Source organism: Neopsephotus bourkii, unplaced genomic scaffold (genome assembly GCF_033783945.1).
Source record: "Neopsephotus bourkii isolate Nb327-2 ecotype Australia unplaced genomic scaffold, CSIRO-AGI_Nbou_v1 NB_168, whole genome shotgun sequence".
NCBI lineage: Eukaryota > Metazoa > Chordata > Aves > Psittaciformes > Psittacidae > Neopsephotus > Neopsephotus bourkii.
Window position 1 is genome coordinate 13,721,992 of NW_026900684.1, and position 14,151 is coordinate 13,736,142.

At 36.5% G+C, this 14,151-nt stretch overlaps 1 protein-coding gene across 2 annotated transcripts in view; it reads left to right on the plus strand.

Annotated features, from left to right (window-relative positions):
- The first annotated feature begins 13,733 nt into the window (after positions 1–13,733).
- Positions 13,734–14,151, plus strand: part of FSTL5 (follistatin like 5) — a 281,852-nt gene continuing 281,434 nt past the window's right edge. For both annotated transcript variants that reach the window (XM_061373214.1, XM_061373224.1), the window contains exon 1: positions 13,734–13,868. In XM_061373214.1, the coding sequence (XP_061229198.1) occupies positions 13,746–13,868 (123 nt within the window). In that variant the 5' untranslated portion in view covers positions 13,734–13,745. The remainder of the gene's footprint in view (positions 13,869–14,151) is intronic.

The window sequence follows — 14,151 nt, forward strand, 5'->3', positions numbered from 1 at the left end:
ACGTTTCCTGGCTCCTTGTCATAGAATGTTGTGCTTCACAAAGGTGTCCTAGCCAATCCCTGTGTCTATGTGGTTGGTTCAGAATTAGGAACATTATCAGGGTGGGATGAAAAATGGAGGACAATCTTAACGTCTCAGGAAAACAGGGTGATTACTGTGGAGATTGTAGTTTCAGAGTGATAACTTTGTATGAGAAAAGAGATGCTCTTGCCTGTACAGACAGTTCATACTAGATGTGTTATGGAGTGTCTGGTGATGGTTGTACCTAAGCCATTTGAGCTTTCATTTCTTGTTGAAATTATTTTTTTCCTGTTAAGAGGCTCCTGTTAGTGTTTTCTGCCACCACAGATGGAGAGAACATTAGTTCCATTAAATTTTACATTTTATTTTTCCCGTATTTCCATTGTATAAATAAATTGAAGAAGTTAACCAAATTTTTATTTTTTATATTATACAGTGGTGGTGGAGGAGTCCAAAACTCATTCTTTTAGCATAGTGACCATTTCGTCACCCCATACTAGTTACTCAACCCTTTATTTTGTATTATCCTCCTTCCATTCTTAGAAGTGACAATTTTTTTAACTAATAAATAATTGAAAAATCTTATTTTACAATCCATTTTAGCTACAAGCTCATCAGGACACTCTAGGTTTTCCAGTTTACTGTCAGCTTTCCAGTATGCATTTGGAAGGCTTTTGTCTAGTAGATATATTGGAGCAGTATAAAACCATAAGCAGTAAAACATTGTAAAATAATATAAGGCAGTTAAAACATAGCAGGAAATGAAGGTTCTGATGCTAAGAATGGGATTGTGAGTAAAGATAAAACAATAAAAGAAATGCATTGTTTTATTAAAAGTATCTGTGCAAATTTAAAGAAGGCTGCAGTTGTTCAATGAAAAAGGAATGTGATTTACTCTAAGTAGTAGAATGCAAAAGACCAAGTCAACTGTCACAGTCAAGAAAGGTTTTTTTTTCATCAGGTATGACAATGGGTTTGCTTCATTCTACTCAAGACTATTCATTTCATTTTACATAAGGGAAGAAGATCCTTCTTTTATTCACTAGGACTTTAATGTCCAAGTGAAGCAGCAAGTTTAGCAGACATCAGAGTTTCAGTTTAAATTGGGGCCAAAGATATCTTCAAACTTGTTCCCATAGCATTCTCAAAGATTGCAGCTAAGCTGACAGGTTTTGGACACTTCCCTAATTGACGGATCTAAGAAAGCTATTGAACACAACACATGGCGCTAGCAACCCAAGCCAGCTTTATGACTGACAGAACAAGTGCAATTTTCTGTGTTTCTTTGTGACTATACTGACTTCAGGCTCATGAAGAAAGTTGACCTTTGTGGCAAGTCACTGCAAAGCAGGAAAGAAGAGAAAAATTCCACAAGAGTTAAATTAAAAAAGAGAAAATGCCTATCACTATTTTTGTTCTTCAAGTACAGAACACTTTGCTCTATTTTATTATTTCTGTGTATCTGTATGATTAGACACAGACTTTTTTAAAAGACATTCACAAGCAACTTTGGATTTAATTAATTTTAGATAATGGAGTTATTTTAGAGTTTTGTTTCCATCCGTGTGAACTTCTACTAAGTCCTATAAATAAGGTAAAATTCTTGACCCAACATACTAAATGTTGATTTTAGAATTGTTTTCATGTTTTCAATTAGGTCAGGGTTTCATCTGTAGTTGACTTAATTATATTTATGCAGTCACTGGAGGAGAGCACCAGAGGGCAAATGTATTTGTGGTTCAATCCTGATAAGGACAGACTGCCCTCAGCTGCAAAAAAGTCCTTCCTTATTTAAATACCTGCAACGTTCATCAGTCCTTTTGGTTACCAACTGAACTGTGGTTCAATCCAATGATATAAAACTTTGTGTGCACTTTTGTTCTCTGCAGTCTGATGATTTGATATTTCCTATTAGTGTTTGTACTGTTGTGTGTACTCTCAATTACAACCTGGTGTACTCATATCCTGCTAAGTGTTCATCTTTGTTTAAGGAAGCAGGGAGCTCATGGTTCCTTGCATGTCAGACTTTCCCGTATCACATTTCTTTCTGATATGCTCACTACCTATCTTCCCATGCTATGAAGGCTGCTGAAACACTACTTTGCTGCCCCAAAACTACCACCTCTTTTTACATGTTGTTTTTTTAGCGCCTTCTTTCGTCCTTTGCAATTTTATTGTTACCTCAAACCCTAGTAGAGGTAAAACACCCAAACCTATCTGTTCTAATGTTTGCCATTTTCATGGTGGTCTTAAGCCACAGTCTCCCAGTGGGCTGACTTTAAACCAGCTGTTTAAAGTTGGTTTAAACAAGCTTAAAAACTCCTTTCACTGGGTAACAAAGATGGGACCCATCTCTGTTGTCTAGAGCACTTCAATAGAGCAAGTTTCATAGGTGTAGAGGGACAAGATGACAATATTAACCAGAATACCTACTTAGTAGACAGAAATTCTCTTAATTATCATGGTCGTTTGAGTACTGGTAGGCTTATCATGATTTAGCATTCATTCAAGGAGTTCCATAATACCAAGGCTTCAATGTTTTTATTGGTAACTAATGTTCTCCCAAACTTCCAAGTTTCCTTGAATAACGAAAGGGAGAAGTAAGGGTGGCAGATTAGCATATCATAGGAAATATGGGGGCACTTTAGTCTTTAATTCAGCAGCTTACCTTTTCTAAAAAAACAGATTTATCTTGAGTGGCCATTCTGCCTTCTCTAGAAAGGCATATTTGCTCAAAATACACATCAATAGCTGTTGTTTCTTCTTATATTTGATTTATGTTTGCAGTATTTTATTTAACTAAGTGAAAAACTTGAAAAGCAAAATATTTACCTTTTGTAGCAGGCCCAGAGCACACAGGTACATAATGATATGTGTAGTTTAAAAATGTTGTAAAATATTACCAGTACCAAGGTATTTGCCTGACTTCTAAGATGGCAGATTTTATATTTCTGATTTAATAACATAAAAGAGTTGAATTCCCATGGGTTCAGATATTGTCATGATGATAAACATTAATCCTCTAGGATATTGAGGAACCAGCTGTAACAAGCTTTCTTAATGAGTGAAGAAACAAAACTGCCTTGCTGACAGTATAACTTCCACAAACTAGAACTTGTATATATTAATGATGGTAAAAACACCAGTTTCCCGAGGTTGATACTGAAGTCTTTGGGGAAAGTAAGATCAGCACACACAACTCAGTTCTATTAAAAAAAATCCCTTCTGAGATATGTGAAATATAGTTCCCTCATTTTGTTCTGCTTTCTGTATTATTAAAGGAATTGTGAGATTGAAGTTTTGAGATTGCAGTTGTGAGATCATGTGAAGAACATGATAAAAAAGGCTTAAAATTGCCATTTCTCGTTTCATTATAATTCACTGAAATCTGTGTCACTGACAGTGAGACATCTGGTGTTCTCCTTTAAACAAATAAACGTACCTAAAATGGTAAGATTCAATTAGAGCATGAAGTTAGCAGCAAAGATTTCACAAGTGTCCCCGCTGCACCTGCATTCCAGGTGTCATGGTCTTTCAGAAATGCCCCCCGTTACACTCAGGCCAGTTGTATCCAGGCTTACGACAGCCACCTGTAAGCTTTTAGGCCTAATTCCAAATAAGCTCTTCTAGGGTTTGCATCTGGGCGGATACAGCTTGTTTGCTTCCCCCACAGACACTTGTTTTCTGGGCTTCTGTTGTTGTGCAACAGCATGTGGTAGTGCAAGCAATGTGAGGGGAGGGAGAATTCTAACAGTGAAGAGCAGGGAAAGCCTGGTCCTTGTGCTGGCTGCTCATGATGGAGGTGTCCTCAGGGACACATCTCAGAGCCACCTGACATGTTTGTAGTGTCTACACAAAGACCAAGTGTGGTAGTGCAAGATAAGGAGCACAATGGTCTGTATTCCACCTTCTGCTTGTGTGGAATGATAATCTTGCAATTTAAATCAGGAACAGAGTCAGGGAAAGATGGACAGGAGTCAGCAGAAGGCTGAATTCAGCTGGCATGGTGAGTGCTTTTCATCAGAGTTTAAATAACTGTTTTTCTGTGCTTGTGTTCCAGCCCATGAGCTGTCAGCAGCATCATTGGCTGTTCCAAAATTACTGTGCCAGCCTCTTTCAGTGGGTGAAGGACGAACAGCGTGTGCATGTGTAGTCAGTGGCTGTAGCTGCATAAAGTAAGAGACAGAACAGATTGATATACAGATTACGAGCTGTATGCTGCTGTGGCAGCACAGTGTTTTGCTGTTGCAGGCCCCAAGCTTGCTGTATGTAGTTAGGGTGACCTCACAACTCTGGTTCAGAGTGTGGCTGCCGCTTCTGGAGGAGAACTGGAGGTTGGCAGCATGAAGTGTGCTGTGTGTGAAAGTTGGCAGCAGGTCCCAGGGGTGAGAGCTGCAGTCATGACACTGTGATCTGCATTCTGCATCACGGTTTAGCAAAGACAAACTTTGCTAGATATGAAATATGGCTGCATTCACAGAGATAATCTGATACTGTGATTACTTTGTAAGAACTTGCAGGTGTGGTAACACAGCTAGCTTGGAGATATCTCTTGTGAGGCTTTTGAGGACTTGGACTGCATGTGAACATGTGGGGGCACAGGAGTGTGGTACAGTAGAGGCAGGCTAATGGGAGAAAACATACTTTTGGCTAAAACTTCTGCTCCTTATTCAAAACTCATGTAATATTATAATCCCTATTTACACCAAAATTTGCAGATTCCTTTCTGCCGTGAAACCATAATGGTAGATAAAAACCTTTGAAGAAAGGGTAGTGGTTTCTCTTTTTTCCTAGCAGGTATTTGCATCCATCAGTATGTACAATGAAGTCCTCAAAGTCACAGGCAATGGAGCATGGTTCATATTTATTACTATAGCTGCGTTATAAACCTATTAATAACACTGAATATAGTGGAAGAACTTATGCTTTTTATCTGGTCCACACAAAACAGACAATTGATTTTATTTTTTTAAATTAACAGTATGTAAAAGACAAAGACTGACATGTCCTGAGGGCCAGTACTCCTATCTGATATGTTAAAAATGACCTTTTAAATAATTCCTGGTTAATATCTGATGTGTTTCCTCTCTTAACAATAGGAGGGACACAGTGATCTAACTAGTATATAAGATTTCATTTATTGTACTTTGTAGGTGCATTAAGTTGATTAAATCAGTTTTTCGGGATGGACTGCTTCTGTTTTCAAATAGATTATGTCTCTCTTCTTAATGCCAGATATCATGGCTAGTTTCTATTTAATAACACTCAACAAGAGCATAATAGGTGAGGAATTCTAGAAACATTTATTCAAAAGTGGAAAATTTCTTAATTTTATCTGCAAATACAGTTTAAAATAGGGCATTCTCCTATTGAATTTTAAATTTTCAGTCCTCCTATAGATGCTAGCTTGGAATTGGCTGTGTATAATATGTTATTTTTTCAGTGTTTTCTGTTTGTGAAAGGTGCGGCATGGGGAGAGGTAAAATAGTGCTTAGTATATATGTAACTCCCATAATAGCAGCATTTCTCCTAGTCCAACAATTTCAAAGGAAGAGTCAGGTGGAGAACAAAATTTACATTACTAATGAACTACTGAAAAAATTTTGAAAGCATAATAAACTTTGAGAGGAAACACTCACCATGGTATTGTACAATATATTAATCATAATTAGATATTTATAAGAAAGGTGTCAGAACTGGGTTTTAGTTTGTTTTCCACAAAATATTGAACTTGCAAGGGTGTGAAAAGCACTAGCAGGAGCAAAAAGGGTTTACATTGCGTTTTCTCAAGGATTGGAAGAAATTGTCTCCAACTCAGGGTGATTAGATCATCCACAGGGATAACTAGCAATTCTGTGAACCTTTTGCTTACAGAATAACATATGTTGAATTTACTCTCAGAAATGGAGGTTTGCATTGCATTTTCTCAAGGATTGGAAGAAATTGTCTCCAACTCAGGGTGATTAGTTCATCCACAGGGATAACTAGCAATTCTGTGAACCTTTTGCTTACAGAATAACATACGTTGAATTTACTAGTGATACCTAAAGTTCAAAGTAGTTGCATATTCAGTTTATGTAAGACTGTCTCAGAGTTCTGGATGTGTGTTTGAATGTTATCCCTGTTAATAATATTTAAGGGTTTGAGTGCAATATAGGTATTGGAGATTATTGAGCATAAATTAACAGATCTGGAAACACAAAGAGTTTAATGTTGTAGCATCAGTAGCTTAAGAGACAATTTGTAATTTTATGATATTTTGCCCTTTTTATTAATCAGTAAAATAGTGATTTAAGTATATCGGAGCATCTTGCAGCATAAACCACTTCTAAAACAGTCCAAAAATTTCAAGACTAGATTAGCTCCAGTTGTTCTGCAGAGCAGACTAAATTGTGTTTGACAGCATTCTACCAAATTTATTCCATAACTGCATTTTAAATCAAGAGTGTATACTAAGTAGAATTTTACCAAGCAGAGTTTTCTTTAATGAAATAAAATATCTCATACTTGTGCTTCATCTGTTTCAGTAGAAAACTGACTAAATCTTCTTTGCAATTATAGTTTGAACAGAGTATTTTTCCCCCATCTCAGTGGTAAAAGTCAACTTGAAGAATATATGGACTCTCATAAGGCAACTAAATCATAACTGTTTCTGTATGAATGGCTACAAGCTGAGCACATTGGTAAATATTATTATAAAGAGATTTTCAATATAAAATTCTGGAAGATTTTGGAAATTTTGTGAAAAGAATATGATGAGAAAATGAACATGAGCCAGCAGCGTGCGCGTGCAGCCCAGAAAGCCAACCGTCTCCTGGGCTGCATCAAAAAGAACGCGACCAGCAGGTTGAAGGAGGTGATCCTGCCCCTCTACTTTGCTCTTGTGAGACCTCACCTGGAGTGCTGTGTGCAGTTCTGGTGTCCTCAACATAAAAAGGACATGGAACTGTTGGAACAAGTCCAGGGGAGGGCCACGAGGATCATCAGGGGACTGGAGCACCTCCCATATGAAGAGAGGCTGAGAAAGTTGGGTCTGTTCAGCCTGGTGTAGAGAAGGCTGCGTGGAGACCTCATAGCAGCCTTCCAGTATCTGAAGGGGGCCTATAGGGATGCTGGGGAGGGATTCTTCATTAGGAACTGTAGTGACAGGACAAAGGGTAATGGGTTAAAAGTTAAACAGCCGAAGTTTAGATTGGATATAAGGAGGAAATTCTTTCCTGTTAGGGTGGTGAGGCCCTGGAATAGGTTGTCCAAGGAGGCTGTGAATGCTCCATCCCTGGCAATGTTCAAGGCCAGGTTGGACGAAGCCTTGCATGGCATGCTTTAGTGTGAAGTGTTCCTGCCAATGGCAGGGAGGTTGGAACTAGATGATCTTAAGGTCCTTTCCAACCCTAAATATTCTATGATTCTACAACACAAGCTACAGATTATATGGGGCAGAACAGGTTACTTCTGTGACTTTACAGTTTGAATTCCCTAACCTAAATTAGAAAAGTTAGATGCTCTGAGGCATTAGGTCTGAGTAGTTCAAAGCTACAGCTCTCCCAGCAGTGTTCCTCACCCAAGAGTTTTAAGGAAGACATTTGTCCCAGAGTAAAAGAACCCTCTTGTGGATAGTAAGTAATCAAAAAATTTCAGAAGTAACTGAAATGCAGAAAATTCAATAGTGAGAAAACTGCAGTATGCATCAGATTCATGAATGCTGTAAGGATTTTAAGACTAATATCATTAACATCATTAATAGTCTGCTGTTTTCTACAAATCTTGACTAACACCTGGCATCTTTTGGTCTTCTGAAATTGTTTATTAAATTATTTTCAAGGCTTTGCAAAAATAAGTAGTTCTACCCCATATTTTCACCACTGTAATGTTTAAAATATCTCTTTTCTGTTTATTTCACTTTTCACCTACTTCACCAGGGGTTGTCATTAAATAGCTGTTAATCAAAGTGTACCTTAGATTTCAGAAAACCTTGCTCTGGTTCTTTATTTGCAGCAAACACTGATGTGATACTGTAAAGAGAAGCCAATACTGTTTAATAACTACTTATTATTAAATTGGTGGTCAATGGTAGCAGCTTAAAGGACAAGTAAGGAGTCAGGGAGAGAATGGGCAAATTAGCATATTTTCCTGAGTCTATTTACTCCCTGAGCTAGAAACTGCATCTTACCGTTATGTCTGATACCCAACGATGAACTTTAGCTCTTTAAGTTTGCTTCCTTTTTAAATTCATATATATTTTAATTTCTGTAATATTATGTGGATGTGAAGAACATTGCTTCTTTATATTCATGTAACCATGTTTGGGAATCTGATGAGTTTCTTTAATTTATTTTGGTTACTCACTCTTCAGACAGAGACCAATATGTACCTCAGGGTTTTCCTGTTTATTCCTCTTTATATCCCTCATTCTATTATATTTTTAAAGGATTTTAAGCACAGACTAATACAGTATTCAGTACAGTGATGCACCAAACACTTAGATAAGAAAAGCTCTATAGCCTAATTACTTAAGCATAAAGAGTAGGTGTAAATTAGATGTTTGCATTCATAGGACATAAGATATAGGAGTTATTGTTACCAGTGGTCTGAATTTCAGTTCAGTGTTTAATTATAGACAGAACATACATATACGCTAAAAGGTGTGCTGGAATACTTTTTATTTCTCTATTTTAGCTTACAAGTTACAATATAAATGTATAGGAAAATAGCTGTATTGTAATATGTAGAATTTTTATTTATTAAAGTGAAAAATCACTGCATGAAAGAAAAACATCACTGGAAAAAATGGTAAAGGTCAGGAATGTATCTGCTTGACAAGCTGATTTCAGAACTTTAAGAGCACAAGTAAATTCATTACACTGCTTTCTGGGTGATGCCTCAGTGATGTGACAAACCCAAGAAGAAATTCAACAGCATTTCACTGAAATTGACAAACGTAATTGAATAACACTTGCTTGTTTCTTGGAATATTTTTCAAAGCTGGTCTCTCCACTGCCTTCTCTGGCTGTACAGCTGTTTAATTCAGATCCTAAGTGTCATTTTATGGCAAGTCTCCTAAGAGACAGAAAGTGAGATTAAGGCCTTATTCATCTTTAAGGCACACATGCCATCTGTCCCGCCCATTCCAAAGTTCTCAAAAAAAAATAAATATATATATATATATGCTGCCTGGGAGATTAAAGTAGAACATCTTTTTCCACTTTTCCAAGCAGTGATAGCAGAAAAATACAAAAGACTAAGTTGCTTGTATTCAGTAGCTCTATATTTGTCGAACTCTAATATTTCAAAACATTTACCAAAAATCTGTCTTAGTAATGCTTAAAATCTTTGATTTTTCAGCATTTACCTATGAAACATATACTTTACCTTCTGAAAAGGCAAATAATAACTGCAGACACCCTACGTATTTGGAGGATTTTAGGTGGCATCTGTTCAAAAGGCTGATTTTTTTAATTTACATTTTAAGTGTTCATCCAAGTAACAGGCAATGAAGCCAGAAACTGAGCATATAGTAATTTTGTCTTCTTGTGGACAAGTACAAAGGAGAAGCCTTTCAAGGTCAAACAATTTTCAAAACTATAAAGACTATGCTTTTACACCACATGAAGCTAATATATATGCTGTTTAGATGGGAGGATGGTGGAATGTGGCTGCCCATACAGTCTTCTGTGAGATGGCTGTTCTCCAACATAATTTTCATTCTATGGAGAGATATTCCACAAGTGCACAAAGGGAACAAAGGTTCAACTGTGCATAGCTAGTTTTAGCATGCATAACTGCTAACCTAATCTGATTCAACCTTGAAAGTCAACAATAAACTATTTTCAAAACTTTTTTTTTTCCCCAGAACCATAACAAAGGGGTGTTTTATTCAAGATTAAAAGACAAGATTCTGATTTTTTTCTTATTTATTTCCCCCCCACTCCCTGTAATGGACTTGTCCCAGTAACAGTGATACTGAGAACTAGATTGCAGGCAGTGAAGGAAAATGCTATGGGGTGACCTTATTAGTGTATATAAATATATAAAGGGGGAGTGTCACAAGGATGGAGACAGGCTCTTCTCAGTGGCAAACAATGATAGGACAAGGGGCAATGGGTACAAACTGGAACACAAGAGTTTCCACTTAAACTTGAGAAGAAACTTCTTCTCAGTGAGGGTGACAGAACACTGGAACAGGCTGCCCAGGGAGGTTGTGGAGTCTCCTTCTCTGGAGACATTCAAAACTGGCTTGGACAAGTTCCTGTGTAACCTTATCTAGGTGTTCCTGCTCCGGCAGGGGGATTGGACTAGATGATCTTTTGAGGTCCCTTCCAATCTCTATACTGTGATACTGTGAACACACTTGAATTTTTAGACTTTGAAGTAATCTTTTCTCGTGTTTGAAATCAGTGAGCTAGACTTGTAGTAATCCCATAGCAAAGGTCCACTGGAACATCTGATTAGCAATTCTCTTTCGGTGAAAGTATGAGGGAAACCCAAGAATACTTTTGCAGTGTGTCACTTCCTATCATCACTTTAATATCTAGTTACTGAACAGGTGTAAAAGAACAAGCCTCAAGTTATTTATATGAAATATCTCTCTGTAATAGAGCTTGTTGTCTTTGTTTCAAGTAATTCACTGCTAATATATTTTATGAAAGATCTCCTGGGAGGGATACCTCTACTGTGTTTATTTGAAAAGCTGGAATACTGAAAAAAGGTACTTGAAGTAGGAACTGTTAGAAAAAGTAACAATAAATTAGAAGAAGTCTTATTTTTTTTTTTAAGGGAGGGAGACTCAGAATGAGATTGGTTTTGGTGGAACAAAAGATAGGTGATGTCAAAGTAGTATGGTATTTTACTCTTAAGATTGAGTTTAAGAGTATGATAGCCAGGCAGGCAAAAAGTCAGGGAAAAGTAATCTGAAATCAGAATGAAACAGGTTTCAATCATCAAGTGATTTTATCAAGTTTGGTAGCCTAGTCCCCAAAGTAGGGTAGCAGACTTATGCAGGATCCTGTGTACTGAGACTGTGAACAGTTGGAAGGCTGGAGTCCATTTAATACCTTTGATATCCCCACAGGAATTAATTCTGTGCAGGTCCCTGTCTTTGAATTATTGTGAGAACTATTTACTGCTATATGAAGAATGATAGGAATGAAACACACAGTTTATATAACAGCATTCCCAGAAACATGACTGTAAAGGATACAGGATAACAAGTGATTCCCACTTTGTTCACATTTTATGCTCAGCTGATTTCCTATAAAAAAGGAAATGTTAGGCAAGACTTAACATTCTGTACACACTCTGGGCTCTTAGGGCTCACTGCGGCATTTTGCACTTATTCATGTATATCGTTATTCTTATCAGATATTTCTACATTATCATGGTAAGTGCATTAGAAACAAGGTAGAAAGGGAAAAAATAATAAACACTCCTGCATAAGTCAGCCTGCATAGGTATTGTTCATCTTTCTCAGATATTGCAGGACTACATAATATGGACTAAACAGAATGACTTACACGTCTCAAAGTGATGAGGATTAGTGTGCCATGTTGTCTATTTAGCATGATAGTTTCAACACAGATGCTGAATATCAATAATAAATATTAAATATTTCTAATAGGTACTGCAGTTGCTTACAAAATGAGCATTTGTAAGTCCATTAAGAACCATATAAGGAGACTGTTATGCCACATGTATCTAAAAAATCTGTGAGTATGATTGTTATAGGTCTTCCATAGATCTGATCTTATCTTTATGAAGTTATAATGTCTTTGTCCAGTTAACAGCAGCTCTAACACACATTCTCTGTTTTTTTCAGCATCTTCTGTAAGGATTTTCTCATAAATTTCAGAATATAAGTTTGTCAAGGCCTTTAACATTAGAAACGATTTGTGTGTTCTTCCAGATTGTTGTGTATCTCCCTTCATAATATCAGCATCTAAAATCCTAGTTTTAGTTCTAATGGGTCACACATTAACGTGTCATAGTAGCTGGAGGACGTAATGTAGGACTAGATCATCAAACCAGTCCGCTTTTGTCTGAAAAAATCAGATTTTTTGTTCATTTGAATAGAAAGAAATTTTTTTTATAATCTGGTTTATAATGCATCAGAACACTGCAATCAGCACAAGCTAGGTTCTTATGATGACTGTAGGATAAGAAACTTACAGGCAGAATGCAGATGAAGTGGATGATATCTATAACTGCATAACTGTATACATACCATATTGTATGCAATCGACCAGATACTTTTAATCAGTAAGTACCAATATCTACCTTTAAAATAAAAAGTCTTAAACTGTTAATTTGACATTCTAGTTTAATATGAAATTTGCAAATAAGTAAGTATCCTTCTGATAGCTTCTTCCATGAAACAAAAGGTTATATTAGCTATTAAGACTGGCCTTGTCTTTCCCCTTCCTCATTTCTTTATATAAGGTTTCAATTTATGAAGGTGAAGTATATGTAAGTAGTCCACAATATTAAGGTTTGCATAAGAATAAAAACTGAATGTAGATTTCTTTCAGTTTTCAGTGCATCATAATGAAGTTACATTGATTTGTTTGAAATCTGTAGTTTTACACGTTCTTGCACAAATTTCAACAAGGTGCCATTGTTTATGCAGATGAGAGTAGCTGTTGATCCCCTTCTCTACATGCAGGAAAACACACTATGTTGCAGTGTTACCAAATATCTGATAAGAAATATTGCAGTCTCCTCTGGATAATACTTTTCTTGCTAATAATAAAACAGCATTAGACAAGTATGAAGCAAGGCATATGTAGAAAACTGTAGCAACAATAGAAAATGAAACGACTATTTCTGAATGTCATTAGTACAAATACAAAAGTATTTACGAAAATGTCCTATGACCTGATAGTTTTTAAAGATATCAGTTGTAATTTTGGACTTTTTTCTAATAAGTAATAGAATGCTGGTGCATTTACCATGGTAATGCTTTGCCAGTTCAGGTCATCTGCAACATGATTTGTAGGACTCTGAAACAGAACCAAAAATCAATGCCAATCTAAGAAAAAGTTTTCAAATAGTCTACCTAGAATTTTGCACTTGATTGCAGTGAATTCTGGGGCAAGATGTGGGGAGTTTACTTAGTAAATTGGAAATATTTTTATAATGCTGGCATATGCAATAAAGCTTATAGACCATACATAATTTCAATAAGGCAATTTAAAAATTGTTCCAGAATATTGGCAGAAAATACAGTGATTTGCTTACATTTAAGTTTTCAATGCTGGTAAGATAAAGATGATAATAGATGTATGCTAGGTGTTTTGCACTTTTAGGTTGTGAACCATGCATCGCAGGAGATGATATTTAAAAGAAAATATTCATGAACATGCAATTGATAATCATCTCTTTCTTCATTTGAGAAAAAGTGTTCATTTTTTTGCCACTGCTTTTCTATTATGTCTTTTCTGAGGCTTTTCCTGGTTGTTTGATCAGCTAGCCTCTCATATGAGTGTTGAATAGTTATGACAAAACGTTCAGTTCAGCACAACCTAATAGATATTGTGGTTCCAAATACTAGTACCTATATTTTCTTTTTGCTATTGTTCCAGATAGATTACTCTGTTTCTGTGATATTTATTCATGTCCACACACGGCATATCAGTATTGTAAACTTTTATGGTATGAATTGAGCCAAAGTAATACTGCAGTCTGTCACTGAACTTTAACATTTTTTTTTTGATAGGAGCAGACCTGTAAAGATGTTTATGTGGTGGTCAACTGTTTTACTTCTTGGATGCATTTTGCTGGGAGCAGACGGGTGGCCAGCCAAGGAAGGATATGACTTTCGGCCTTATCAGCCCCTAGTAAGATTACGTCACAAGGTACAGATTGTTCTCTAGCACTTCTGGCTTTTCTTCCATGATGGAGGTATAAATTACACACCAGCCTTGTCTTCTTTGTGTTTATTGGAGTAATACTTGGAATTAACTTTTTCAGTAACAACATCTGCAAAAATATAGATTTGATTTGGCAAATAAAAGGGTGCTGGTTTGATTTGAAAGTCCAGAAATCTGTCAAAGATAGCGAGCTAAACTGCTCTAGTTTCACAACCAGAGATTACATATATCAGCAGAAGCTTGGAGAGAGAGCCAGGAGAGGTTGTCT